The sequence below is a fragment of the Balaenoptera musculus genome, chromosome 15 (genome assembly GCF_009873245.2).
Source record: "Balaenoptera musculus isolate JJ_BM4_2016_0621 chromosome 15, mBalMus1.pri.v3, whole genome shotgun sequence".
Lineage (NCBI taxonomy): Eukaryota > Metazoa > Chordata > Mammalia > Artiodactyla > Balaenopteridae > Balaenoptera > Balaenoptera musculus.
This window is the reverse complement of record NC_045799.1, coordinates 61,852,188-61,880,126: the sequence shown is the minus strand read 5'-3', so window position 1 is coordinate 61,880,126 and position 27,939 is coordinate 61,852,188. Positions and strand designations below refer to the sequence as shown.

Sequence of the window (27,939 nt, the reverse complement as noted above, 5' to 3'; positions counted from 1 at the left end):
CTCAGGGCCAGGCTCACATTTCAGCCAACCTGGCCTGAGTGCGGGCTCTGGGGTCGCCGCCTGCCTAGTTTCATATCACGGCTGTACCACTTCCCATAGTGACCTTGAGCAAGTTTTCCGAGTTTGCCAACCTGCCGTGCTGCTCCATAGGATTGTATTTAATAGTAAACACAACCTGTCTTAAACTGGGAAAATGGAGCCTAAAGTTTGCTAGCCCCACACATTCAGAAATCATTAATAACACTTGGTGCTTGACATTCAGTAGGCACTCACAGGTGGGCTAAGAACCCTGGGAGTAAAGATCAGCAAGATACCTTACAGACCCTACTGAGGACAGGTACCCTGGCGTGAGACTTCTCACCTTAGCTGAGTTTAGAATAGTTTTAGCTATTCTAAAACTTGGAAATATTACCCAAATAGATCCAACTCCACATTAACAAAAATAATTTTACAAAAGACTGGTGAGACGAAAAAGAGGCCCCACTTCACACAGAGCAAAACCTATTAGAATGTCTATAGGATGCTGTAATAAGCACTGCCTGGCAGGTGGGGCCCTCTGGCCCTTCCTCTCCAGTTGAGATTGTTTAAGTTGGTACCAAGTAGGTAATACAAGTGAAACGGAAGTTACCTTTGCCTTGAAAAGACCTTCCCATGAAAGTGCTTCCAGCTTAACTAGACTTTCTCACAAGATAACCAAACAGCTGACTTTACGTGCATTTTCATCAAATCCTCACAACTATAAAGTAGGTATTAGTAATTTCCACTTATTTTCAAAGTGGAGCTCAGAGAGAGGCTAGGTAACTTGCTCAAGGTCACACAGCCGATTAGAAAGAGAAGACAGGTCTGACACCCATGACACTGGTCCTTTCACACTTGTATGAATTAGCCACTTCTCATTAAAGAAGACCTGCCCATAGCAGACAAACAAAATGATGGACCCTGGAACTCCTATCCCAGTTGAAAACCTGCTTTTGAGTAAGAGGGATAGGAAAATCCTGTTTTCATATATAATTCCCAAGGAGATTAAACAACTATTTTTTTTGCACAGATGTTCCTTAAAAGCATGTAAATTTTTGGAAGTGTTTGTTTTCCTTGGACCAGTTGGGTGTGAGCAAGGAAAGTCACAGACACTTCAGATGCACCTGGAAGCCATTCTCATCACCAGTATGCAATTATTTTTGAGTACTTGCAATCACACTGGCAATACTTTTGCCTCTAATAAAGTATCAATTAAGTACAGTCTCAGTTGCAGTTTTCTATTGCAAAACGGTGCTTTAATACAGTAGATCAATAAATATAAAATAAAAAAAACACAGGAGTCAAAGAACATTTACATGAGAAGCTTCTTTACTGGGGTACCTCCCTTTATTGGCATAAGAACAAAAGTTCCAGATTAACCACGTCATTGTTTTATTTTCACAGTATTTTTTTTTCTCAAACTCCTTTGAAATTTTAGACTTATTTGTTGAAATACTTCTACATTAAAACTACTTCTCAACTCACAAAGACCCCACTTACTGTTAATTTCTATGGACACATTTTCAATTACTCATTTTATCCACTATACAAAAATCCCACCTTTTTGTCAGCAGTTAAAAAAACAGAGAACCTAAAGGCTCTCAAACGACTTTCCACCAAGTCACCAAAAGAAAATCACCAATACCCAAAACTTTTTAAAACAATAAAAATTTCTATTTTCTAAAAACATATTTTCAGACTGAAATTCAAACTCTACATTGCCATCAATGTAAATATATGAGAGCATACAAAGCCCTAGGAAAGAGAAATTATTTCATTACAAAATATTTGTGATCAAGAAAATATCACTTGCCTTTAAATAAAGAATAGGAAAGTGACAGAAAAATAAATATATTTAAAAGTGTCCATTTTCACAAATAACAAGCACACAAATAAGGAATGAAGCTAAAATATGCAGGAGCTTCAAAATGACTAGCAGCGCTTGCACAAATTTATTATACAGCGAGGTTGTTTAGACTCCTCTCTCTCAGTGTTTAGTTATAAAAATACAAAAAGAGCCTCGCCAGAGGAGGATTTCACTGAGCTGGAATCCATGGTACGAACAGCCAGTAGACAGGGAGTGTAGCTGTAACCCTGACCTATTGTTGCTAGCAAAACCATTCCACCAATAACCTAAAATCCCCTCTCTTCCCCTACTTTTGGACAAAGAAATTCTCAATGACCAATATTACATTCCACTATAAGTAGTTCCAGTTCTGACAGCACTTCTGGGAGTGTCAGGGTACAACACTGTGAGCTGTGTTTTATAGAAGTCCAACCCCACTTCAGTCAATGTGAATTACATTTACCCGGAACTCCTTTTTTCTTTTAAACCCATTTTTACACTCACAAATGTATGATGTGTCTGATTCTGTTTCTCGAAATCCTCTCTCGTCCCTCTAGGCTTTTATTGGTTTCTGAAGTCCCTGGAGATCTCCTTCAGTGCCAGCTCCAACTTGCAGCATCCAGGACCAGCCCTGGCCACCTCCCCACACTTTCCTGCTATCCTCTCTGCACCCCACTGAAACCCCAGAACACAAATACAGTTACAGCAGAGGGGAAACAGCGTATCCAAAAGAAACTCATTCTGAAGACTTCAAAGAGTGTCCTTGAGGATTTTTCAATGAAAAGATATCATATCAACAAAGTCCTGTAAGTATGGCTCTGACAAAAACCTCGTTAAAAATGCAATCTGTTAAAATAGGCTGTTGGTGATATTAGAAATTTCACAATAATTATGTCAAAAAGCTGTAACAAAAAAATGCATACATTAAACAAACGAGCCAAGCTTTCAACACTTATCATCAACTCCACCATAAAATATTGCACATGATATTCTGTCTTTTCCTTTTGTCTGTACAGGAGCAAAACAGAAAAAACAAAAACAAAACAAATAACCCAACCATGTCTGTTCAGACATTAGAGTAAGTCTAACTTGAAAGTGAGATGCCTGAAGCATGTACTCGCTCTAGTTCAACACGATGCTCAAACAGTATGAACCTTGGTAGTGAAGGGCACAACAGAAGGAATGTCAGTCTCAATCACAAATCCTTGTGATCATGGGGGACTGATCTGGCAGGTATAAGACAGGTGGGGAGCCCACACTGCTTGAAGGACTGCGGAAATGCACATCAAAGGAGCTCGGTGTAATCCCAACTTCACCTTTCAAAAAATCATCTTCTTCATCTTCCACCACCTCCTGCACAAAGAACAGAGATTATCCACAAGATCACAAGTGGCAGTTTGAAATGCTTTCAAGAATCCCTTTCCTCAGGAACGTGCTACTTCTGGAAAGACAAAGGTGAAGAAAAAGAATCTTAATTTCGAGAGCTTCCCAACGCACACTTCTTTATTACGAACCATCCGCACGACGGCTCATCACATGCTGTGAGTGTTTGTTTAAAGTCTGATTTTTTTTTTTAAACAGATTTTAAGCTCAAGGAGGGCAGGTAACATGATATGTCATTCTTGCTCAATCTAACATAATGTGAATGAATGAATGAATGACCATCCTCCTCAAACGCAAAATTTAAAAAAAGAATAAAACTAAAAAGAGCTTTCCAATGATTACTTATGAAAAAGAAGACAGGCACATTAAAGCTGACTTTTAATATAGAAATGAATGCGCCACAAAGAAACAAATGGTGACATTTTTTATTATTGGATTCTAATTTTCTCCTTTGGCAACAGCTGCCTCAGCTCCATGGCCACGCACTGGAGGACATGCTGCAGACCTGCATCTTCACCACCTGTTCATGAAAACCTACAAAATTAATGTTAACTTCTGAGAACATTTCAACAGTAAGTAAATCTGAGACTGTTACTTGGTGGTAACGATCAAGTGGTAGAGATCTAAATGTGTTAGGCTGATTTTTAATTACCCTTCACTTCCCAAAGTCAGCATGTGAAGTGTCTGGTTTGAACAATTCATTAAAAAACAAACACTATTCTCGTAAGAACATAACCTGGGCTTGGAATTCTGTAAAGGCAGAAAGAACAAATGTAGTTATTTTTCAAGTGTAACATTGCTATTAACTATTTGACTGTGCTCTGTCAATCTCCACATAGGAGATTCCCAGAAAGTATGTTGAATCACAAATTTACCTTTTTAATGGGTTTCTTAAACTCCTGAAGCTCTTCTGCACTCATGTCTTCCCACACCTGATAAAGAGGATCAATGAATTTCTTTGACCTGTCAAGAAGATCAGGTTTCAAAATCAAATTAAATACTACAGCAAAGGTCACCACATATATAACTCTGTTCTCACAAGACCCATTACCCAAAATGAAGAAGTAAAAACTATCGCTCAAATAATAATAGTGTCCAAAAATATCCTATGTAGGTTCTGTAACTAACGGGGCTCCTTCTTTGTAAGAGTTCATCCACTCACGAAGATGGAGTATTACACCTACTGTTTCTCAACTTTTCATTTTCAAGTGAAATTACTTCTCAACTTTGCAAAGATTAACAGTGAGTTATAATATGTCCAAATGAAGATGAAATAATATTATTCTGGAAATTCCTTTTTAATATTCTTACAGTCATTTACTAAAAATAAATCTGGGAAAAAAGACCAATCTGGTTTCAGTCAACCAAGACTTGGGGGACCAGATAATCCCAAATCGTGTTGTTAGTTACAAACTGTCAGAAGCAGAAATCCGGCTTCCTTATACATTATTCCTTATACATACATTCCTGCTTCCTTATATACATTTGAAGTTAAGACTGGCCTGGAGGTTTTCCAGAACTACCCATCCAGATAAATCACTTGGCATTTGCTTATCCTGTGCAACAGTATAGGATGTGGTCTCTAGAAGAAGGAACAAGTCATTTGGCAGAAATTTATGAGCCAAGAAAAGGCAGCATCCTCCCTATCCAGGTACCTCTATCCCCAGCCTCTTGTATTTTTAAACCAACAGGTTTCAAGAAAAACAAAAACCTCCTGGTGTCAACCTGGGCTCCCACTGAGGGAGGGACCTGCAAGCCCTCGTGTGCCACGACCCTCAGCAGCCTTTAACAGGCTTCTCCACGCTGGGCCTGGAAAACACGCAAGGAGACCACGAGACCCTATCAACGGCCAGAAGGGCCACTCACCACAAAGAAGCCCCAAATCCCGATCCTGGTAAAGGCACATACACACTGCACTTAAATTCACCATCGAAAGGTCGACTGTCTAAGTGTACCTACCTCTTCAGTACACAAGGATCGAAGGGGAAGAAAGTGTCAAGTGGGTTCGTGCAGGTTTGCACTGAGTCCCCCCCAGCAGTGTTTCTGATAACTGGCAGCATCTGGCGGTTGTTCCTCTCAATGAGGGTGTAGCAGAAGACAAGCTGGTATTTGCTGTGGAATAAAACCAACACAGACAGAGGCATTAATGTGCTGGAATTACTCTGCATGGAGACGCCTGTTCGTGTGTGACAACTACCCCGACTATATAGATCTTATTGAACATAACAACTACAAGAAAAAAAATAACATAAAGTAGAAAGTAATGCTTTTAGGGTACAGTCCTCTGGGCCTACTATTTACAAGTTAGCTAAGGAGAAAGAAAATGCGCTATCACTTTATAGAATATGAGAGTGGGCTTAGATTACTAATTAGGCACAACTCACTAAAAATTAATGCATTCACGGTAATTCTTTCAGTTTACAGAATTATGTAGCTGTCTTTACTTATTTTTTACTGTTTGTAAGAATTAGTGGGTTGGTGAAAAAGGGATTCAGGATTCACTGAGAGGGGATATGGGTTGTTGGTGGAGACACTTGGCTGTTGAAGAAATTAAGGAGGGTACTAAGGGAGAGCCATGGGGTTTACTGAATCACGACCTCAGAAAACGGTAAAGAAAAGAAAAGGCATAGTGAGTGAAAACAGTTAAATGGACAGACAAACTTGCGATAAAAACCAATAGGACCAGGACTTCCCTGGTGGTGCAGTGGTTAAGAATCCACCTACCAATGCAGGGGACATGGGTTCGAGCCCTGGTCCGGGAAGATCCCACATGCCACGGAGCAACTAAGCCTGTGCGCCACAACTACTGAGCCTGCGCTCTAGAGCCCGAGAGCCACAACTACTGAAGCCCGCATGCCTAGAGCCCATGCTCCACAACAGGAGAAGCCACCCGAATGACAAGCCCTCCCACTGCAACAAAGAGTAGCCCTTGCTCACCGCAACTAGAGAAAGCCCGTGCGCAGCAACGAAGACCCAATGCAGCCAAAAATTAATTAATTAATTAATTTAAAAAAAAACAAAGCCCAACAGGACCATTATGTTGTCAATCTCCCTGGTGGTTATGACTTAGGAACTTCAAAAATCATTCACTGGGCCACTTCTTTGAGAGGAGGATTTAGCTCACCTTTGCCAACTCTCCCCCTCCCACCCTCCCTCCCACGGTACTCATTCAGGTATCTGTTCTCAGGCTCTCAGGTCACTACTGCTATTTTAAGCACCATATGTTCATTTCTGTTCCATTAGCCAAGGATCACATTTGACTCTTGGTGTTAAATGGCCAAACCACACTGGAGTACTTCGCAATATCCGGTAAAAGTGAAGATGTGCACCTCCTACAACCCAGCAACTGCACTTCTGGGTGACAGGAAGTATGTGCCTGTGTACCAGGACACACACACAACCATGCACCCACACTGAAAAAGGAAGACAGCTTAAATCCCAACAAAGAATCGATGTTTTAAAATTATGAGAACATTACGCAGCAGTCAAAATCAAAATACAGCTATATGAGTCAATATGGTTAACTCAATAACCATTACGTAAGCAGAAGCAGTAGCTACAGAATGATACATAAATTCCTTGACACAGACCTTTATTTCGACCTCTCACTCTCGCCTCACGTCTTACTAACCTCCGTGCTAATCCCAACCCCAGGTCTAGAGCCTCTCTGACCAGTCTGCTCCTCAGCTGCGGCCCTCTACTCCCACCCCATGAATATTCTACGGGCAGCTGCCTCTGCTTTGCTCCATCCGTCCTACTCTCCCAGCTGCTTCCTATCTTCCCGCGATGTGCTGGAAACGTCCACCCAATGGACACTGTTGCTTGTTGGGTTCTTATCTTAATTCTTTACTACCATTTTTGAGATCTGAGGGAGAGAGAATACCTTGAACTAGATGGCCAGCAAAGGAAAAATAAGCCTGCTGAATGAGAGCAACAAGGTGTTTAAAGGGGACTGAGGGATGCAGAAATTATTCTTATCTTCTAATAGCTCAATCTGTTAAAGATTTTAAGCTATGATCCTGCCCTCAATATCATGATAAGATACCCAAGGTCTCCAATTCACTTTCTACGTGAAGCAAAATAATTCACTGAATGCTTACGAAGGAGCCGGCCTGCCGGCATTCAAACCTTAGCTCTGCCACAGTCTAGCCATGACTCCACCCAAGTCATTCAATCTCTCTGTGCCCCCCATCTCGCCATTTATAAATAGGGATTAATAATACAGTCATAGGATTGTATGAGGATTAAGTGAGTTCTATGCAGAGTGCTTATCAGAACTGTGCTGGGCACACAATAAATGCTACGCACATCAGCTGTAGCCACAAGGCCCTCAATGAACCAATTTCCTATTGTTGGATGTTCATCTCATGTCCAGTCTATTTTTATTACCATTATGAGAGTCACTCTAATAAATATCTGTGGTTTGTAACTCTCAGCTTGCTAGCTGCCTTACTTATTTCAAAGTGCCTAAGCTTCTGCTGAATTATCCTCCTTAGATTAAAAAGTAGTAGCAATTTCCAGTGCAACCAAAGTATAAAAACAATACCTTCAATGCAGTGTTTTCCACAAGTACTGGGTTACTGGTTTTTAAATGATTTTGCTATTAACTGTGTTAAATAATTTCACAGAAATTTAACGGAATTTTACAATACTAATACTAACATAAATTCACTTTGAAATAACTTCCACAAATAAAGCATAAATCACTTACTTTGTGATTGCAGCAAAAAAGTTAACTACCGAGGGCAGGCAAATCTTCAGAGGATTTAGCTGACTCATCACTATCCGTTCAAAATTTAGACTTTGAAGGTACCTCAAACCTTTGATTAAAAAACAAAAGATTTTTTTTTAAAAGGTACAAACACAACAGTCTAAGCAGCACTTATTATTTTATACAGTAAAAAAAACAAATTTAAAAAAGGTATTTGCACAAATGCTTTAAAGGTCCATGTAGACAGTCACACAGTGTAGAGCCCAAAGAATATCACTAGGCTTAACCATATGTATTTATGACCAAACCAACTTTTCTAAAGAAAAGAGTTTATTCTTTTAAATATTCAGGAAGTAAACATACATTCCCAGTGGGCAATAACCTTACATGACAATTTGGAACTCAGATATAAGCAACCTCAGCACATGCTGAGCGTACAGAGGGAAACGACTGTGTGATGATTTCTGCTAACAATCATGGCATCATTAAGAAGCTGAGGCAACACAGTGATTCTCCATTCCTTAGAGGTAATGATTGTACAATATGGAATTTCTCCTTCTTGAATTCCATATGTACACACACACACACACACACACACACAATCTGTCAATCTGACAGCCAACAAAACCAAGAGAGACTTACATGTCTTAAGTTATCAGTAAAGTTGAGCATGTTTTTCAAGTGCGCATTAGTTGTTTGTATTTCAGGGGTTTTTTTGTTTGTTTGTTTACAAAAAACTATGGAGGTAGAAGGAAAAATTAGGTAGATACTAGTGTCTTGGAACCGATAAATATACTTCTCTCCTATGTTAAAGACACCACACTTATTCTAAGAGGCAAGCAAACCAACTTGTGCCTAAGTGTCTTTTGTTAGGAGATTCTTTGATGTATATTTTGATAAAAATTACTAAAAATGGCATAATGTAATGGCTTACAAGAAAGAGATACTCTTTAACCAAGACGCTTACCATTTATTTATACCAAAAAAAAAGCGATTTTACTTACATTGTGATAAAACCTTGTCCTACTAGAGTTCATACAACTATTTTTAAACCCCACATCTTTTTAGAAGTGGGGCTTAAAAGGAAAATCCAGTTCATATCCATCAACCCCACATCACTGACCTTCCTTCAGGTTTCCACTTAAAAGCTGCCTGTGTCTAAAAACAAAAGTGTAGAACACAGCTTGGCAGGCTGAATAAAATGGTCCGTGGAGAGCAACGTCACAAAATGCCTTTGTTCCTGAATCCTGGTTATTAAGGTATACGTGCAGCCACTTAACCAAAAGATCTAGGCATGATTTTACAGTACTAGAGAAAAGAAAAATTCAAGTCAACTTCACTTGCTTCATAAAAAACTAGAATGACATAAGAACACACAATTGCCTCTCCTTACAAACTAAGAAAAGTCTGTCCATTGGCTTCTGTATCTATCACCCATGGGCACAGAGGAGAAGCAAAGAAAGGAAAGAAAATGGTAGGCAGGTGGAAAGACAGCCTTCCAGTTACAAGCTCAAGCACATTGACCTCCTAGGAACAACAGGCAGGCCCCTAAGAATGCTGAAGTCCCAAGAGCTGGAGAACAGTTTCTCCTTATAAACTCATAAGGGCTTCTCCGATGGCCTCCCAGCCCTCTTGGGGGAATATGGCCAAAGAGCAGGGCATGTTTACCCACATCCTACAAGAGAAAGACAGTCTGGTTGACCTCACCATTCCCTAAGGGGTTCTGATGAAATCCCATGGTCAACAATTTAGGACAGAACAGCCAGATAGCTTTTAGCTGTCAGGAAAGGGTTTTTAATAGCATCCTTGTCCAAAGATATCTTCATGGATAACTAGAAGAAACAGGCCCAGAGCTGGCCTCCTAAATAGATCTATTACCTTTAAAAGGATTTTTTTCTTCAGCTTTAACAGATACAATTGATTCGGAATGCAAATGAAAAATGACAAACCTATAAAAAGAATCAAAACAGTATACAACACTGTACACCATCCATGAAGACAAATGGATCTTCATATTCAAGTGCAACCATACAGAACAAATTACAAAAGCTTTTCATGTGAGGTTTTACATTTTGAAAAGGAGATATTTTATTCTGAAATTGCCTCTCAGAAATATAAACATCTTGAATAGAGTGGGGGAACAGATTTTTTCACTTTAAAGACAGACCAAAAAAATAAGGCAGATATTTCTCTGACTTGAGACAATACTATACTTTCTAAAGCATGATATGAAAAGCACTTGGAAAATTAGGTACTTACATAAGAGGAACAAATTTAGCTCTTGCCAAAAAGCTTCCAATATAATTTGCAGCAGCTTGCCTGATGATAGCAGGATTATTTGGATCCTGCAATTTTTTCCACAGATGTTCCAAAAATGCTTCTGCAAATCCCTATAAAAAGAGAAGGTGTTGGTCTCATCTTTTTTTAATGCTTAAGATATTCTGGCGATCAGAATCCTAAGATTTTTAACTCACCAATATGGGAAAGTTCTAGTATCTCAGTTATACTGCTAGATAAATAATGGATACGTTATCATGGTTCTTATTTTTAAAACACCTTGAGATAATGCTATTAAAAACAAAAGGTGTTCCACAGCATCAAATAATTCAATGGATCCCAAAACTAGATGAGCATCAAAATCAACCCTACAGATTCAGGGCTTTGGAACCCTACAAATTTGTGACAGGGCTTTGGGATCCACCAATTTTTAAAGCTCTGTTAGCAGAAATTCTCTGGTGGTCCAGTAGTTAGGATTCGGTGCTCTCACTGCCGGGGCCTGGGTTCTATCCCTGGTCAGGGAGCTAAGATCCCAAAAGCTAAGTGGCGCAGCCAAAAAAATAAATAAATAAAGCTATGTAAGTGATTCTGATATTAAGCCGTAACTGGAAACCAGTGATTAACCACGCTCACATGGGAACTCCTTCTGCAGTACCTTTCAGACTGCACATATCAAACTTAACCAGAAATAGAGACTAAAGTATAGTCGGTGGGACTTCCCTGGTGGTCCAGTGGGTAAGACCCTGAGCTCCCAATGCAGGGGGCCCGTGTTCGATCCCTGGTCAGGGAACTATATCCCGCACACATGCCCCAAAGACCGCATGCCGCAACTAAAAGATCCTGCATGCTGCAACGAAGACCCGGTGTAGCCAAAATAAATAAATAAATATTTTTAAATAAATAAATAAAGTATAGTTGGCATTTGACTAATTATGCTAATTGTAGGAAAAAAACAGACCAATTCGCCTCTTTTCAACAAAGGATGCAACCTCCAACTTCTCCCAAATAGCTCTTTTCAAAAGCTACTAACACATGCTTTGGGGCAGATTGAGTTTAACCTTCCTATCCATGACCAATACTCTCCTGGACAATTCTAGGAAGCTACAAAATAGTTGCAAAGAAGAGTCCTGTGTTCTTTTGTTTTGCTTTGTTCTCAAAATAGAAAAACAAAGTCTGAAGTTTTAAAACCCTAGATTAAAAATTTAGTTTGGGCTAGTTAAGATCAACTGAAAGAGAATAAAGAAAATAAACAGTTAAGTATGCCTTATGAGATTTTAATAAAGGCTTGAATTAAAGGGAAGGGCACCACCTAGTGGACCAAATGCAGGATGACATTTTCAGAGCACTCAGCTTAAGCTGACAGGCAGCAGCAATGCCCTCTGCTCCTTCCGTGGGTTGAAAAGGGCTTGTTATTTCATCAGGGGCACTAACTAAAATGAGCTCAAGACAAAGAAATACCTCACGGTCTCTCTTCCACACCTCCCTCCACCCCCCATTTTTTAAGGGAAAATTCTGGGCAAGAATAAAATAAGCTACAATAATGTGAATGACATACTCACCAATTTAAAGCTACAGAGGTAAAACATGAAAAACTGCACATGGCAAGAGGCATGCGTGGGCAACAGGAGTTTGTCAAAGATGGTTATGAGATCTCGATATAAATCCTTTGTTTTGTTGTTATCAATCTTACCTACGAAGAAAATTTGGCATTTCAGTTTTATAAAGACATTATTTTCAAGCTACCAGTTTCATTTACCAAATTTGTAAAAAGCAAACAATACCATTAAGACATACATCATCTATTAAGCTACGGGGGGGGGTGGGGGGGAATGCCATCTTTATTTTGTACAGAGTTTCCTTTTTCATTACAATAACCCAGCACTGGCAAGGAAGCAGGCTCTCATCTCATACACACTACTGTGACGCCACACACTGTAAAACTGCCATTTAGAAGCAGAAGCCCTCTGATCCAGTAATGCTACTGCTAGAAATTTATCACAAGCAAATAATTGACAATATATATACAAGGATGTTCATTGTACTGTTATTTATAATGGCAAAAAAAGCAGGGGGAGAAAAAAAATAAGAAACCAGTTAAATCCATATAACTATTTTAGAAGAACAGTGAATGGTATGAGAAAATCTTCACAAGAGGTGAAAAGGGAAGATTATAAAATACTACATATAGTGTGATCCCCAAATCCACTGAGAAAAACACATATACCCATGCAAACAGAAAAGAAAAAAAAAAAGCTAATAATGGTTCTCCAAATAGTAAGAATGTGGCTGTATAAACTTTGTAAATCCTTTCCTGTATTCTCCAAATTTTCTCTAATCAATATGTATTATTTTTATAACAGCAAAAAAGTTAAAGTAGTAACATATTAATTCAGATTCAAGCCCTAATAATAGAACTGAGAGGCATGGCAAAGCCTCTAGACTAAAAATTCTGTAAGGACAAGAAGCATATCAATTTGTTCACTACAGCACCAACACCTGGCAAAACCAAAGTTACCTAGACTCTCTAAATTCAATACGGAACACCAAGTACCATGTATCAACGTCTACTATACCATTTCTTAAATGTCTTGAACTTGAGGTCTGCCTAAAACTGTCCAAGCTCCATATATAAGCTTTCAATACAGTAATCAGTGAAAATATCATCAAGGGCTTTGAAGACAAACATAACTAAGCCTGAATCCCGGTCCCACTATTCTCAAGCTATGTCATGTTGGCAAGTAACAATCTCTCTAAACCTTCTCTTCCTCATATTCAAAACAGTGATTTTTTGACAGGATTTCTATCAGTACTAAAGTATGAAAAATACCCAGCACAGTGCATTGTAGGTGTTCAACAAAGCAGCGGTTACTGTGACTACTACAGGTTGTTACCATCTACATAGCAGACATCCTTAATGTAGGACAAAAGTAAAGACAGCAGGATGTCCAGGCGTTCAGCTACAGGATGGACCATCTGATCAAGCATTCCCGGATCAGCCTTTGTTTCATGGTCAGTTTCTTCATCTTCGTCCTTTGAAAGTAAAGTAAAAACTAACATTAAAAGCCTCGGTAAAAGTAGTTTAGTGAGAAAATTCTGAGGTAATCGTTTCCTTTAAAAGATAAAAGAAAATACACAAAGACCTTTCCAGGCAGGGGCTCTCAACCAGAGGTGTGAATCAGAACCACCCGTGGAATTCAAAATGAAAGCACAGATTCAGCCTCTGATTCTCATTTAGACACCCATTTACAGTGTGGCCACGCAAACATCACAGATTTCCCCCAGCTCCTGGCACCCACTGTTGGTGCCAGTTTCCTTTCCCAGGACAGGGCACCCATCCCCAAGCTGCTATGAGTATTGGCTGCCGACAGCTCACAGCTTCTCCCCCTTCTCCAGAGAAATGCCCTTGCTGCTCCCATTCCCTCCCCATCAGAACTGACTGACACGAGGTCACAGGAGGCCATCTCTCTGGTCTCAAGGCAGGACTAACTCTATCCTGCAACTCATGCTCCAGAGCTTCTGCGGGGGATCAGGCTGTAGCTGCTTTCCAACTGAGACCGAACTCTCACTTAGTTCCTTCCCCTGCCTTTTCCAGCTTCCTCACACCCTTTGTCCCAAGGGCACCTGAATCCCCATCTCAGGCTCTCCTCCCGGTGAACCCAACTGAAGACACTGCCCCAGGTAGAGAAGCACTGCATTAAGGTATACAATTTGTAAAACACAGAAGTTACATTGGTATGCTTTTCCATTTATCACTCTTTCACAAGCAATATGTGGTTTACAAAAACAAAGAACAAACAGAAGAATAAAAATGAAACATACTTCACCAAACCCAAATTCAAAGCCTTGGAAATAAGCTCTACTAGTCAATAAGCAACAAAAAAGCAAACTACTCATTTAAGAACTCATTTTCAAGTTTGCTGAACTACTGTTTTAATTCAAAGCCTTGAAAAAGGTGAGAAGCCATTAGCTGTTTCTTCCCACCCTCTGGGACTGTGAACTGCGTATGTCTGATTTCATTAATAAATGCTGACCATATTAAAGAGCCCTTCTGTGGCATCTGTTCCACTACTAGTCTGAGTTGCTGTTTCCTCAGCATCTTCAATATCCTGCCGGGATGCATTCACCTACATTACAACAAAGAAAAAAAAAAAGAATAAAAGCTTTTAAAATATAACTACATTATTCAGGGACTTGAAATTCATCTGATACACATGCTTTAAAGATGTCCATATTAGCACCCTATATAGCACTGTAACTCAATAAACAATCACAATGCAAACCTATAAATGGGTCTGGGTCATGGAGAAATTTACAAGATTATAAATTAAGCTCCCTGTATTACATATGTACATAAAATTAATATGAACTGTGCTATGTTGGTCTAAAAAAGGTAGCTTCAACAAACTCAACGTTTATTCCAACTCTTACTATGCACAAGACACACGCATGGTGTATAAGAAGCATATCATCAATCAACTGAGGAGAAAATTATTAAATGCAATCAATTTTGAATTAATGAATATTTATTTGGCTATATAACCCTTCAGATATCTTATTTAACATACCACTCATATCATGCCTTTTCAACTGTCTATAAATGACCTTCTTCCTAAATATACTCTAAAATGTTCCATAAGCATATATGTATGCAGTTGACCAGAGAGGTTTAACTCCAAGTGAGCAACGTGCCAGCCCACCCAACCTCCAGCCCTTCCTAGACCTCCTACAGAATCAATGTCCTTCCCATCAACTCCTATTTCCTTAGTCCACAAACCTCAAGTCTCCCCAACCCTGAAACATGTCTCTCACCCCGCCTCATCCCCTCTTTATACCACAAACCCTCACCAGGTCTCTAGCAGCCCCACTTCCTATCCATCCATGCTCTCTCCAGCAACAGACTACCTCCTAAACACCAAACCCAAGGACTTTGCTTTTCTCATCCTCCTTAAAAAGCGCAGCAATAGGGGACTTCCCTGGTGGTCCAATGGTAAAGAATCCGCCTTCCAATGCAGGGGACGTGGGTTCGATCCCTGGTCAGGGAACTAAGATCCCACATGCCACGGGGCAACTAAGCCCGCATGCCACACTACTGAGCCTGTGCACCTCAACTAGAGAGCCCGCATTCTGCAAACTACAGAGCCCACGCACTCTGGAACCACGCGCCACAACTATATAGAGAACACCCGTACACCACGAGAGAGAGAAAACCCGCACACCACAACTAGAGAGAAATCTGCGCGTTGCAACAAAAGATCCCGCATGCCGCAACAAAGATCCTGCATGCTGCCAACTAAGACGTGACGCAGGCAAAAATAAATAAATAAATAATGATAAATAAATAAATAAAATATTAAAAAAAAAAAAAAAAAGGTCAGCAACATCTCATGCTGCCTACTAAAGCCTTCCTCCCTCCAGATCCTCCCTGGGTGTCCAGACTCTTGGTTTTCCTCTCATTTCCGATCTCACTTCCTCTCTCCTGTTGGCCTCATTCTCAGTCCCCTACCTGCAGCTACAACTGCTTGGTGAATATTCTCCATCTAGCTCCCCACCTGCACCTCAATCCATCCAAAATGGAACCCATCATCCTGCAACTTCCTCCTGACGTTTCTTATTACTGTTACCGCAACACCAAACTTTCATTCCACAGGGAGCTACCTTTGAAGGGTTCCTTTCCCTTACCTTCTACTCCCCTACTTCCAATCCAGTCTCAAGGACCTTTCCTCCCCGTGTCACCAGAATCCATCACTTTCTCATTCCCATTGCAGCTTATTGCAAGCCTCTTTAAGAAAAGTATAAAGAATCCCCCAATAACTTCCTTAGGTATGCATTCCCAACTTCTTCTGACTACATCAGGTTTTCTAGCTCATAACGCATGTGTTCCATTCACAGCATTTACCACAACTGTACTTTTCCATTTACGTGACTATTTAATTAATGCCTTGTTCCCCAACCATGAGAGATGGGACTGTCTATAAACACCAGCACATCAATACTCAAAGAAATGTTCAAGAAATGTTCAAAGAAATGAATCAAAGGTGGAACTGTGGATTTTTTTCCACTGTTGCTACTACTGTTTCAAATATTATGATTATAACAAATACTATAACATTATTTAATAAATAAAAATCAAAGAGAAAAACAGATTACCCAATACTTACGTCCAACTTGAGCAGCTTTTCAATAACGAGCTCCAGAATTTCATGTCTCAAGGTCGGAAAATACACACTAATCCTTAGTAAGTTATGAACATAACATTCCTAAAACATAAAAAGATGAACATTTCGACAGAGAATAAATGTTTCATAATTATGCAAGCAAAACATCAATTACACAATCTTTAGTTTCAACTATTCAAACAGAAAAGACTATCAAGCAACATAGAAACGACACTGTTTATACACACAATATTAGTATAATTTAATTACCCCCAGTAAATTAAGTTTGTGATTTGTATACTTCTACAATGTTTTTAAAACAGGTTTGTTGAGATATAATTCATATAAAATTCACCTATTTATAAAGTGTACAATTCAATAGTTTTTAGTATATTCACAGAGTTGTGTAACCATCACCATAATCAATTTTAGAACATTTTCATCACCCTAAAAAAATACCTTGTATCTTCTAATAATGTACCTCCTCCCAGCCCTAGGTAACCACTGGTCTACTTTCTTTCTCTATGAATTTGCCTAGTATAGACATTCCATATAAGTTAGTTGTGAATTTTTCATAGATGCCTTTTATCAGGTTGAGAAAGTTCCCCTCTATTTTTTTTTTTTTTTTTAGTTCCCTTCTATTTTTGTCATAAAAGGGTTTTGGCGTTTTTCCATCTATTGAGATGACCATGTGGTATTTATCATTTATTCTGATACAGTATACTAATTGGTTTTGGGGTATTAAATCAACCTTGCATTCCTAGGATAAATTTCATTTGATCATGGTGCATAATTCCTTTTATATGTTGTTAGGTTCAATTTTCTAGTATTTTGTTGAGAATTTTTGCAACTACGTTCATAAGAGATACAATTTGTAACACACCACTTGAAGCACACCATCACAAATAGCAGCAAAAGTTATTAACTCCTTATTTAATACCTGTAATACATTTAGGAAAAAATAATCTATGCTTAAAAGGGAACCACTATTGAAAGTTACACAGATGATCTAAATATTACACAAAAAACTTAAGACTTCATCTATAGAAGGCTCTGCCTTCATGTTCAAATAAAGCATGTTTATAATTGGTAGTAAATGAACTATTATTTTCTAGTAATTCCCATCTGTGTAAGCATTAAGCCTATTTAGATATTTCTGAAATGGACTCTGCCTTTGACTTGCACGTAGGAATAAGAGAAAAGGCACTGAGAACCCTCAGTCAGTCGCTTGCTAAGAAAGGAATCTGAGTCAAATTCTTAGTCTTGAGTTTAAAATTCAGCAGACAAAACAACTTTTAAGAAAAAGACCTAAACTCACTTAAAACTAAATCACAAAAAACAACTTTTCCATTAGTTTCCCCCATGAAAAGATTTCTTACCAACGTTCTCTCTGATTTTCGAACAAACGGAAATTTTTCCACCAGTATCGGCATAAGAAACCATGGTGTTCTATTTTAAAAAGAAAAAACATGCAACCAATCCATGTTAACCGGACTTTCTTGGAAGGTTAACATTTCCATTCTAAGAGCAAATATAGATACAGGAGGCAAACGGTAACTCTTACTTCAAGCAATTGGAACTGAAAATAAATGCATGGCTTCAGAGAAAATCTGTAACAACTCAGGGAAAAATAAGCTTCTATTAAGTTTGATATCAACAGCAAATTAAAGGGGGTTCCTTTTTTCCACAAAAGTTTAATGAACAGCTTCAGTTTAAAATCTAAACACTTCCCACTGCACATATATATTATTTTAAAAAGGAGAAAAAATTATCAACTTGGACTTTTTAAAGTTAGCTTATTTGCTAAACTTACTGGGGGAATTTGAAGTTCACCCCTCTAAAAGAAACCTACACACCTTAAAAGATTTTCTTAGAACTAATTTTTATTCATATGGCATGACACAAACGCAGGGGTTTCTCACTGAAAGTTTTGGATATCGTGTCTGTCGAAGATAAAAGCAAAATTCCAACCACCATAAAAAGCTGGAGGGGAGAATTTGCATACAAGTTTTGAAGAATAGTTAAAGGCAATGAATAGAGATCTGAAATGCCATTTTTTGTAGAATGTGATGTGATATCAACAGGATACAAAAAATATGCAGCATATAACTTCAGTTTTGATGCTATGAACATTTTACAATTTTCTACTAACCGATCATAATTTTCTTGAGACTTAAACACCACAATTCAAAATAAGTAACCAAAGTATACTCACGATGGGACATATCTTGCTATTATTTGTAAGGCTCTGTGACATGTGTCAAAATTTGCAGGAAGATCTACAAGGTGAAAAGGGAGAGTATGAGCATCAAGATAAAACTGAAAACTGAACAATTATCTACCTAAGTCTAAAAATGCCTGCTAACCAAAACTGAATCATTTGTCAGCAAAATAATAATTTCAAGAGTTTTCTCCATGACCGACTATCAATGAAGACTATAAATAATGCCATTAAGGGCAATTGATTGCACGTTAACATTAAATATAACAAAACGATTCCATCAAGGTTGCCTTTTGTTGCAGTCTACATATTAGATTAAGTCCTGGAGGTGCCAGGATACTTTAGCATTCAGCATGCATTCACTAAGACACAGGAGGCAGTCTTTGCTTTAATCCTCTTTATACTTACTATCATCTTCGTCATCAGAATCCGAAACATCTATGTCACCTTCCTTAGTGACCACTCGGGCTTTTGAGGAAAAAAGGAAATATGTTATTCTTCTAATATTGATCTAAACAATCAACAGCTACATAAAAAAGCGATTTTTCCATTGTCCAAACTTAATACAATAAAATTTACAATGGGGGCAGGAGGTTTAAATAGCTAAAAATCCCTGAGTTCCAAGACTTCGTCAGAAGCTCAATAAAGCAAATTACAATCCATAAAAATCATAGCAACAAATGAATCTAGACACTTCCACAGAGGTCATTATAGGGGACAGACATGTACCAGAACTGCTGCCAGTAAGCATCCTGGAATCTTCCATGGTGGCATAATCTCCAAAATATAGTGGGAAGGTAACTTTTTAATAGAGATATTTAAAAAAATAAGAATCAAAGCAAGCAAAGAGCAGCCACTTACGAGGTACAAAATGAGAAGCAATCATGCTGAGACATGGTCTAAGGAAGACAGTCTGTGCTGATACAAGATTACCAAGGAAAGCTAAATACTCCTCCACCACTGTCTGACTTCTATTTAACCACTGCAACCTCTAGAGGTGGGAGGGACAGAAAGACAAAAGGAACATTTTACTGATACAATATATACTATTTTCGAAGTACTGAATTACATATAATAGTTGATGAAATAAATGGTGAACTTACCAACAGAATATTAATAAGCTGCTCAAAGTCTTTTGTCAAGTACATGATGGAGGAACGGAATTCCAGTAGCCAGTTAATGATCTGGTCATCCTTAAGTTAAACAAAGAAAAGTACTTTCAAAATCACAAATTCTCTCAAATAACAGAGAAATGATATTTATCTGGCATTGATCATCTATCAACAATATTTAGGGACTTCCCTGGTGGTCCAGTAGTTAAGACTTCACCTTATGATGCAGGGGGTGTGGGTTCCATCCCTAGTCAGGGAGCTAAGATCCCACATGGCTCGTGGCCAAAAAACCAAAACATAAAACAGAAGCAACATTGTAACAAATTCAATAAAGACTTAAAAAAACACGGCCCACATCAAAAAAAAAAAATTTAAATTGCGGGAAAAAAATGTCACAAACTTGGACTTAAGCCAAAGTTGGGATGAAAATTTCTTAGTTTGTATCAAAATGGAAAAAGATGTTACAATAAATTTTCCTTTTTTTTAAAGTATATAATAACTGATATACAGGAAAAAGAATCAAATGCAATACTTAATTCTAATCACTTCTGTTTGCCCTAAAAAAGTAAGAACACCTCAAATGTTGACACCTGGGACTTCTTTAAACTAAAGAATTGTAACAGATTCAAATATTCTAAGACCACAAGGACCAACAGGTACCTCTACTTCCTCTATACTCATGCTGACCTGCAAGCATGTTGACAACATTCATCTAAGCTGATTAACTAGAGTCATCAATAAATGTAACTTTTTCTTAACCCAACCTTCAAATGGGTTTAAATGAATTAAAATGTGTTCTATATAAATGATGGTTCCACTACTCCATTAAATATTTTTCAGACAATAAAATTACTATTCATAATACTTTTAGTGACATGGGAAAACCTAAATAGCAATACAAAAAAGAAGTCATGTAGAGAATAAGATATCAGTTATATTTAATAAAGATACTGTTTGTATTCATGCATATATACAGCATACACAAGAAAAAAAATTAAAGCCCCTAATTTTGGGGAATTTCCTGGTGGTCCAGTGGCTTTCACTGCTGAGGGTGCGGGTTCAATCCCTGGTTGGGGAACTAAGATCCCGCAAGCTGGGCAGCACAGCCAAAAAAGAAAAAAAAAAAAGGCCCTAATTTTTGAAAGAAAATGGTTAATGCTGATTAAGACTCAGTAGGGGAAAGAGACACATGGTGTTGTACCTTTAGCAACAGACTACAAACAGACAGTGTTGAACCTGCAGTGATGAACTATTAGCAGACAGGGCTGGACCTACAGCAATAGACTACTTATAGGGAGTGTCATTTAGTGAGAACACACCATGTGCCAGGCATGGTGCTCAACACCGTACATATATACCTTTTCCGAATCCTAACAATGCTGCAAATGGATTACTGTTATTCCCATTTTACAGTTGAGGAAACTGAGCCTAAGAAAGATTAATAAGCAATTTGCCCAACCAAACCAGTAAAAAACTAGGTTCAAACCTGACTGCCTACAGGAATAAAGACACAGACGTAGAGAATGGACTTGAGGACACGGGGAGGGGGAAGGGTAAGCTGGGATGAAGTGAGAGAGTGGCATGGACACATATACACTATCAAATATAAAACAGATAGCTAGTGGGAAGCAGCCGCATAGCACAGGGAGATCAGCTCAGTGCTTTGTGATCACCTAGAGGAGTGAGATAGGGAGGGGGGGAGGGAGACGCAAGAGGGAGGAGATATAGGGATATATGTATAGATGATTCACTTCGTTACAAAGCAGAAACTAACACACCATTGTAAAGCAAATATACTCCAATAAAGATGTTAAAAAAAAACCTGTCGGCCTAGATCAACGCTCTGCCCACTTTCCCACAATGCCTTGCTCCACATGAAGGAGCTCCCCACCTTTTCCCCACCGGTTCACCAGTGAGTGCTTCCTATGCATTATCTATGTGACAAAGCTCAATGACACTGACTATTTACTGATGAACCCTAAGTAACCTGGCAATAAAATAAAGTAAGTCGCAACTCATTTGCACTACAGTAACTTCATAATGTCCACAGTCATTAAGGATAACAAGGCCTGAAACAGAGAAGACAAGCTAAGTTACACACAAATAAAAATAAGTTAGCTCTATCCTGTCACTTTTCCACTAAAACAAGTGCAACAAAATTATAAGGACAACATTTAAACTGCTCCACTTTTTAAAGTAAACCAGTCAGAGACTTTGGTGCTTTAGTACTGAACTATTATTAGAAACAAATTATTTTAACACTCCTCTGAACTAATGTGGACACAAATGATGTGACTCTTGGTCTGTCAAAATCCCAAGGAGACATGCTGATATAAAATACAGCAGAACACAAAGAATGTGGTTCTTCATACCTGTGGAAGAATGCACAGGTCTTTAAAGAAAGCTTTAAAGAAGAAGTGATGCTTCCATTGTCTTTAAACAGAGTGAGTATTCTTGGGGGCTCTATACCTTACAGAGGTAAAAGCATGTCTTCAGAAAACCAAAAGTAGTTCAGTATGGCTGGACTATATCGTGAGCAAGCAAGCCAACAGATAAATCTGGGGAGCAAAGAGGGGCCAGACAAATCAGTGAAGTCCTTGTAAGCCAAATTTACAATTAGAAAGATCTGCTGGCAGTGTAGGGTATGGACTGAATGAACAACCATATGCTTAGACAGAACCTGAGAAAGTTCATTGGTGAAGATGATATTGCAGTTGGATCTCAAAGAGTAGGAGTTTTATAATTACAGTAATAATAATAATAGTAAACACTAATATAAGACTAACTATGTGCAAGGCATTATTCTAAGACTTACATATATTAACTCGTTTAATCCTTACAACCGCTCCATGAGATAGGTTCCCATTTTATAGCTGGGGACACTGAGGCACTGAAATGCAGTAACTTGCCCTCAGTCACAAAGCCAGTAAGGGAGGGAGACTATGTAACCAGAGCCCATGCTCAAATAGGTAGCAAACAAAGTAGATACAGAGGACCTCTTACAGCCAGAAAAAAAAAGGCACATGCAAAGCCCTGAAGATGAACAGAAATGGCAAATTTAAGAAATAAAGTATCTAGTGGGACTGAACACTGAAAATTTGTTGCAGACCATGCTAAGAAGCTGGTCCTTTATTCTTCAGTGGGCATGAAGTAGGGCAATGACATGTTTAGAATGTGCTTTAGAGATGACTTAGGCTGAGACAGAGATAAGCAATAAATCATTTAAGCACATGAAGAAAGCTCCAGAAGTGGGTTTGGGAGAGAGAGAATGCTAAGCTCAGGGCACTTGTTAACACCTGTGGGCTGGCAGTTTAGACATCTGTACAGCATTGTAATTCAACTATACTTCGATAAAAAATAAATTAAATTAAAATTTTAAGATTTTAAAAAAAGAACGGAAGAAAGAAACAAACAGGTCTGGAGCCCACAAGAGCAATCTGAGCTATAGATGCAAATCTGGAAGTTATCAGGACACAGATAAATTTCAAAGCCATGAGGGCATAAGGAAAACACACAGGAAGAATCTGTAAAGTGAGGAAAGGGTTAAGTTTGGAAATCCAATCAATGCCAAATTTAAGAAGAACCTGTCAAGAGAATGATTAGAGATAAGTGATAAGAAGACAGGAAGATCAAAGAAACCGAAGGAAAGGAGTTTTTTGTTTTGTTTTTTCATTTTATTTTATTTTTTGGCCGCGCCACGCAGCATGCGGGATCTTAGTTCCCCAACCAGGGATGAAACCTGCACCCTCCGCAGTGGAAGCATTAAGTCTTAACCACTGGACCGCCAGGGAAGTCCTGAAGGAAAGGTTTTAAGAAATGGGTAGTCAACTGTATAAACTGCTACAAGGAATTACTATGGGGCTTTAAAAAAAAAAAGAAAGTCCATTGAAATCAACACGTAAGAAATCACTGGTAACTTCTGTCATAGTAAATACAGCAGTGGACTTAACAGTGGATTTAAACATGAATGAGAAATGAGAAAATGCAGACTGTCAACAGGAACAACAACTAACAATTACAAAGTCCTCTGAGTCAGAGGCTGTTCTAAATGCTTCTTGTATATTAACTCATTGGATCCTCTTAAAACAGCTACATTTAAAGTACTTCTCTTATTTCTCTGGTTTTATAAGGAGGAAAACAGAGGCAAAGAGGTTAAACAACATGCCCAATATCACACACTGGGAAACAATGGAGTTGGGATTTTAATGCCAGGCAATCTGACTACCAATGCCCACAGTAATAGACTATTCTTTCCAAAATTGGGCAATAAAGGAAGAAAAGGGAAATAACACTTACTGAGTTGTTACTACATGACAGGCATATACCTTGTACCATTTCCAAAAACACTGAAAGAGTAGTAGTTTGAAAGAAAAGTCATTTTTTGTTGTTTTTTTGTTTTGTTTTGTTGTTTTAGCACTGGAGAGACATGAGAGTTGCATGCAGCATAGAAGAAAGGTTCTAAAAAGGAAAAATTAAAGCAGGGTTTCTCAACCTCAGGACTACTGGCATTTGGGGCCAGATCATTCATTGTTGTGAAGGGCTGCCACGTGTACTGTAGGATGTTTAGCGGCATCCCTATCATCCACTCACTAGATGCCAGTAGCACTCTTCCCTTCTCCCAGTTGTGGCAATCAAAAATGTCTCCAGTTCGGATTGCTGGACTGAATGTCAATATTATGACATAGTATGAGTGTGTTTCATGTTTGGTAATTGCAATCATTGTTGCTTTTGTTGTGGTCATCCATGTACAATGCTTGGTGTCAGTCTATTTATCTCTTGTAAAAATAAAATACAGTGTGTGTGTGTGAAAAAAAAAAAAAAAAAAAATTGTCTCCAGTTCATCACCAAATCACCTCGGGGGCAAAAGTGCCCCTGGTTGAGAACCATTAAAGAAGGATCATTGAGCAAGTTCTAGAGAATGGAATAGGACCAAAAGTGCAAACCAATGTCTCTACAAAGTGGCAACAACTTTGCTAATAATCAAACACAAAATTAATTACCTTTATCTCTGGATCTGACAGCTGGTTCTTCAACAACTCAAAGTCATTTGTTTCCCCCTTAATGAGAAGGGGGGAAAAAAAATGAATTTTTCCTTGCTTGGGTTTCCAGTTAAAGACCAACAGCAGGATTTTGAACTTATACAAAAAGAACATTGTAACATACACATATCAGTTGCAGATTATAAAATCCTGACTACAAAAATTTTAAAACTCATGTTAGTGTAGCTAGGGGGCTTGGAAAAAAGAAAATGACAACAGGCCATTCATATTTAGCTATACTTGTGTACTTACATTTGAATATGATAGTCAATATTCCATGATACTATCCAATCATATATATGGATATAAATGCAGGTTACATATAAAAATAGACAGTAATGCATATTTTCCCACCATTGCTGAGATACAGCAGAATCACTTCTAAACTAACACAAAAACAAAGCCAAAAAAAAAAAAAAAAAATCCCCATTAATAGAGCTGGTTTATTGTCCCAAAGCAATGCTTTGGTAACTCCTTAAGAAATAAAATGCGGGACTTCCCTGGTGGCGCAGTGGTTAGGTATCCGCCTGTCAATGCAGGGGACACAGGTTCAATCCCTGGTCCGGGAAGATCCCACATGCAGAGGAGCAACTAAGCCACAACATAGTTGTGCGCCACAACTTCTGAGCCTGCGCTCTAGAGCCCACGTGCCACAACTACTGAAGCCCGCACACCTAGAGCCGTGCTCCGCAACAAGAGAAGCCACCACAATGAGAAGCCTGCGTACTGCAACGAAGAGTAGCCCCCGCTCGCCGCAACTAGAGAAAACCCATGCACAGCAACAAAGACCCGACACAGCCAAAAATAAATAAAATAAATAAATTTATTAAAAAAAAAAAGAAAATGCTTCGAGCTAATGGTTTTTTATTCTACTATTTGCTGAAGATTTTAAAAAACACTAGGTAAATAAAGCACTTGAAGATGTGAAACCTCAGCAAAGGGGTTACTACTCTAATTTTGAACTGACAGCACTGTGCTGTTGTTAAATTTATTTGATTTCAATATTGATATCTAAAATCCATTTTATTTGTCTACTGATTTTTAGTATGACAGCTATAACTGTATTCCGACCAGCAAAAATCAAACCTCAATATATCAATTATATTTCAATAAAGCTGGGAAAAAACCCCACCAAACTTCACATTATCATCTCTTACCTTTCTGTACTTCAGCAACACTTCTGTCACAGTTCCACCGAACCGAACAGTTTTTCTTGGGGGAGAATTGAAGAAATCATTTTCTAATGCAAGCATATCTGAAAGCCTATGGAACCAAGATTATTAAGCCATTAAGTGCATGACAGGGAAAAATAAAAGCTATAATAGCCAACACTTATTGAACCAACATCATTCAGTGGGACTACTGCTATAGCCTCCTAACGGGCCTCCCTCCTTCCACTTGAGTCCCCCAGCAATCCATTCTTCATTCAGTGATCTAATGATCTTTCAAAAACTTAAGACAGATCATGCTACTCTACTCTCTTGCTTAAATTCTCCAAAGGTTTCCTACTCTTTATCGTCTTCAAGGTCCTACATTAATCTGGCCCCTGCCTACCTCTCTGACCTCATCTCTAACCACTTACCGTACCGCAGCCAGGGTCCTTTCTGTTCTTCAAACCTGCCAAGCAGATTCCCATTTTACTTACTATTCCCTCTGTCAGAAACACTCACTCTCCAGATGGGTACGTGGTTGGACCCTTGTCTTCATTTAAGTTGAAGCTCAAATGTCAGAGACCTTCCCCATCAGAAATCGAAAGTACCCATCCTCTCCCTCTCCCCTACCATCACACTGTTTTATTTCTTCACAGCAGTTACCGCTATCTGAAATCATCGTTTACTTATCTACTGTCTTTCCCTCCTTAGACTGAAGGTCTGTTGAGAGCAGGGACATTGTCTCTTTTGATATACTGTCCCCCATGCTTAACGCCAAAAGTAGGTACTTAAGAAAATATATTATGAATGATATTATGCCAAGTGTTCCGCCAAGTTTGCTTCTTTTAAACAAAGCAGATTAGTGAAAAAACATAACATCCTGCTAAGGACTGTCAAAGTTAAACCCCGAAGTGTTTTACGGGGGTTAGGGGCTTTAAAAGCTGAGCTAGATATAAACACTGTTAAACAAACGTGTGTCAAAACAAATTTCAAACAAACAAACAAACAAACAAAACGTAAGACGCAATTTTCCGTCAGTGGCAGCATCTGGCTAATAATCCAGATAACCCAGGGACCTCTTTCCAAAGCTAGTCGAAGAAGCAGGAGGGAAGAATAAAGGAGCAGAATGTAGTACCCAGGCCTGGGATGCTATAAGGGAACCCAATGGGGAGAAAGGGGGGGACTATGGAACAGAGAATAGGTTCATTTTTCCATCCCCTCTCCCACTTTTATTACCCATCTAAGGGGCATGGACTCACTCTTGAGGACCTGAAGTGATCCTCTTCCCTCTGCTCCCACCCCACTCCGTTAGCTCTGTCCCAGACCCTTCAGCTCCGCTCCCCTAATCCCGGTCCTGGGCTTTGGTCCCAGACTCGCAGAAGGAAGCGTCCTGGGTTCTTACCCGGTCCTCGACGCGCCCAGCGTCTTGACTGCAGCTGCCGCAGCGGCGGCATCTCCGGGCAACCGCGTGTGAAGCAACGGTGCCGCCATCTGACCAGACACACGCGACGACTACACCTTACGCCGGAAGTCGTGCTCCTTCTAGGACCGCCTCCATCCCGGAAAACGAGTGTGCGAGCGACGGCCTTCAGCCAATCAAGAACCCCACGTGGGGAGAGCTGAGTGACCTCGGCGGGCTAGAGTGCCGCCAAGGCGGTCTCTTCGGCGCCCTGCATCAGGCCCCTCCTTCCGCTTGGAGGACTTTCTCCGCCCAGCGAGGTGCGGCGATGAGGGCGCCTCCAGTATTAGTATTGGAGACGTTCGTAGGACGATTCAGTCCAGCCCTGAGGCTCCCGGAGAAAGGGCGAGGACACCGGGAGGTGCTAAGCGGTGGCTGGGTATGTCGAGTATTAACTTTTTGGAGTCAAAGCCTTCCTCAATCAAACTGAAGAACCCGAAGCCCTGTGATTAATCCAAACCCGCAGAGAGATAGGGTGGGTCGGGGTTTGAACAAGTCGGCTTGACCCAGGAACCCGCTTCTCCGTCCCCACTGCGCTATCCTCACAGACACCCAAGCTAATCTTAC

The 27,939-nt window shown here is 39.3% G+C and overlaps 1 protein-coding gene across 4 annotated transcripts; it reads right to left on the bottom strand.

Annotated features, from left to right (window-relative positions):
- Positions 1-1,329: 1,329 nt before the first annotated feature.
- Positions 1,330-27,441, bottom strand: RRN3 (RRN3 homolog, RNA polymerase I transcription factor). 4 transcript variants are annotated; one of them, XM_036826411.1, is made up of 18 exons: positions 27,316-27,441; positions 25,920-26,025; positions 24,724-24,780; positions 19,715-19,804; positions 19,473-19,602; positions 19,020-19,079; positions 18,606-18,669; positions 17,770-17,839; positions 16,394-16,492; positions 14,267-14,359; positions 13,127-13,265; positions 11,795-11,925; positions 10,218-10,348; positions 9,082-9,266; positions 7,959-8,067; positions 5,207-5,359; positions 4,123-4,210; positions 1,330-3,217 (listed from the first exon to the last, which is right to left on the bottom strand). In XM_036826411.1, the coding sequence occupies exons 1-18, from the start codon at positions 27,402-27,404 to the stop codon at positions 3,056-3,058; spliced, it is 1,956 nt and encodes a 651-aa protein (XP_036682306.1). In that variant the 5' UTR covers positions 27,405-27,441; the 3' UTR covers positions 1,330-3,055. The 4 variants fall into 4 exon arrangements, with proteins under 4 accessions (XP_036682306.1, XP_036682307.1, XP_036682308.1 ...); XM_036826412.1 differs by having other exon boundaries at positions 25,920-25,974; XM_036826414.1 differs by lacking the exon at positions 1,330-3,217 and adding an exon at positions 3,245-3,767.
- Positions 27,442-27,939: the final 498 nt, after the last annotated feature.

Coding starts and splice junctions, on each gene's coding strand:
- RRN3 (XM_036826411.1), bottom strand. CDS start 27,404: ATGGCGGCACCGTTGCTTCACACGCGGTTGCCCGGAGATGCCGCCGCT. Junction 8,068..9,081: donor AAGTGGAAACCTGAAGGAAG/GTCAGTGATGTG, acceptor TTTTAATCAAAG/GTTTGAGGTACCTTCAAAGT. Junction 5,360..7,958: donor TTTTTTGCTGCAATCACAAA/GTAAGTGATTTA, acceptor TTTATTCCACAG/CAAATACCAGCTTGTCTTCT.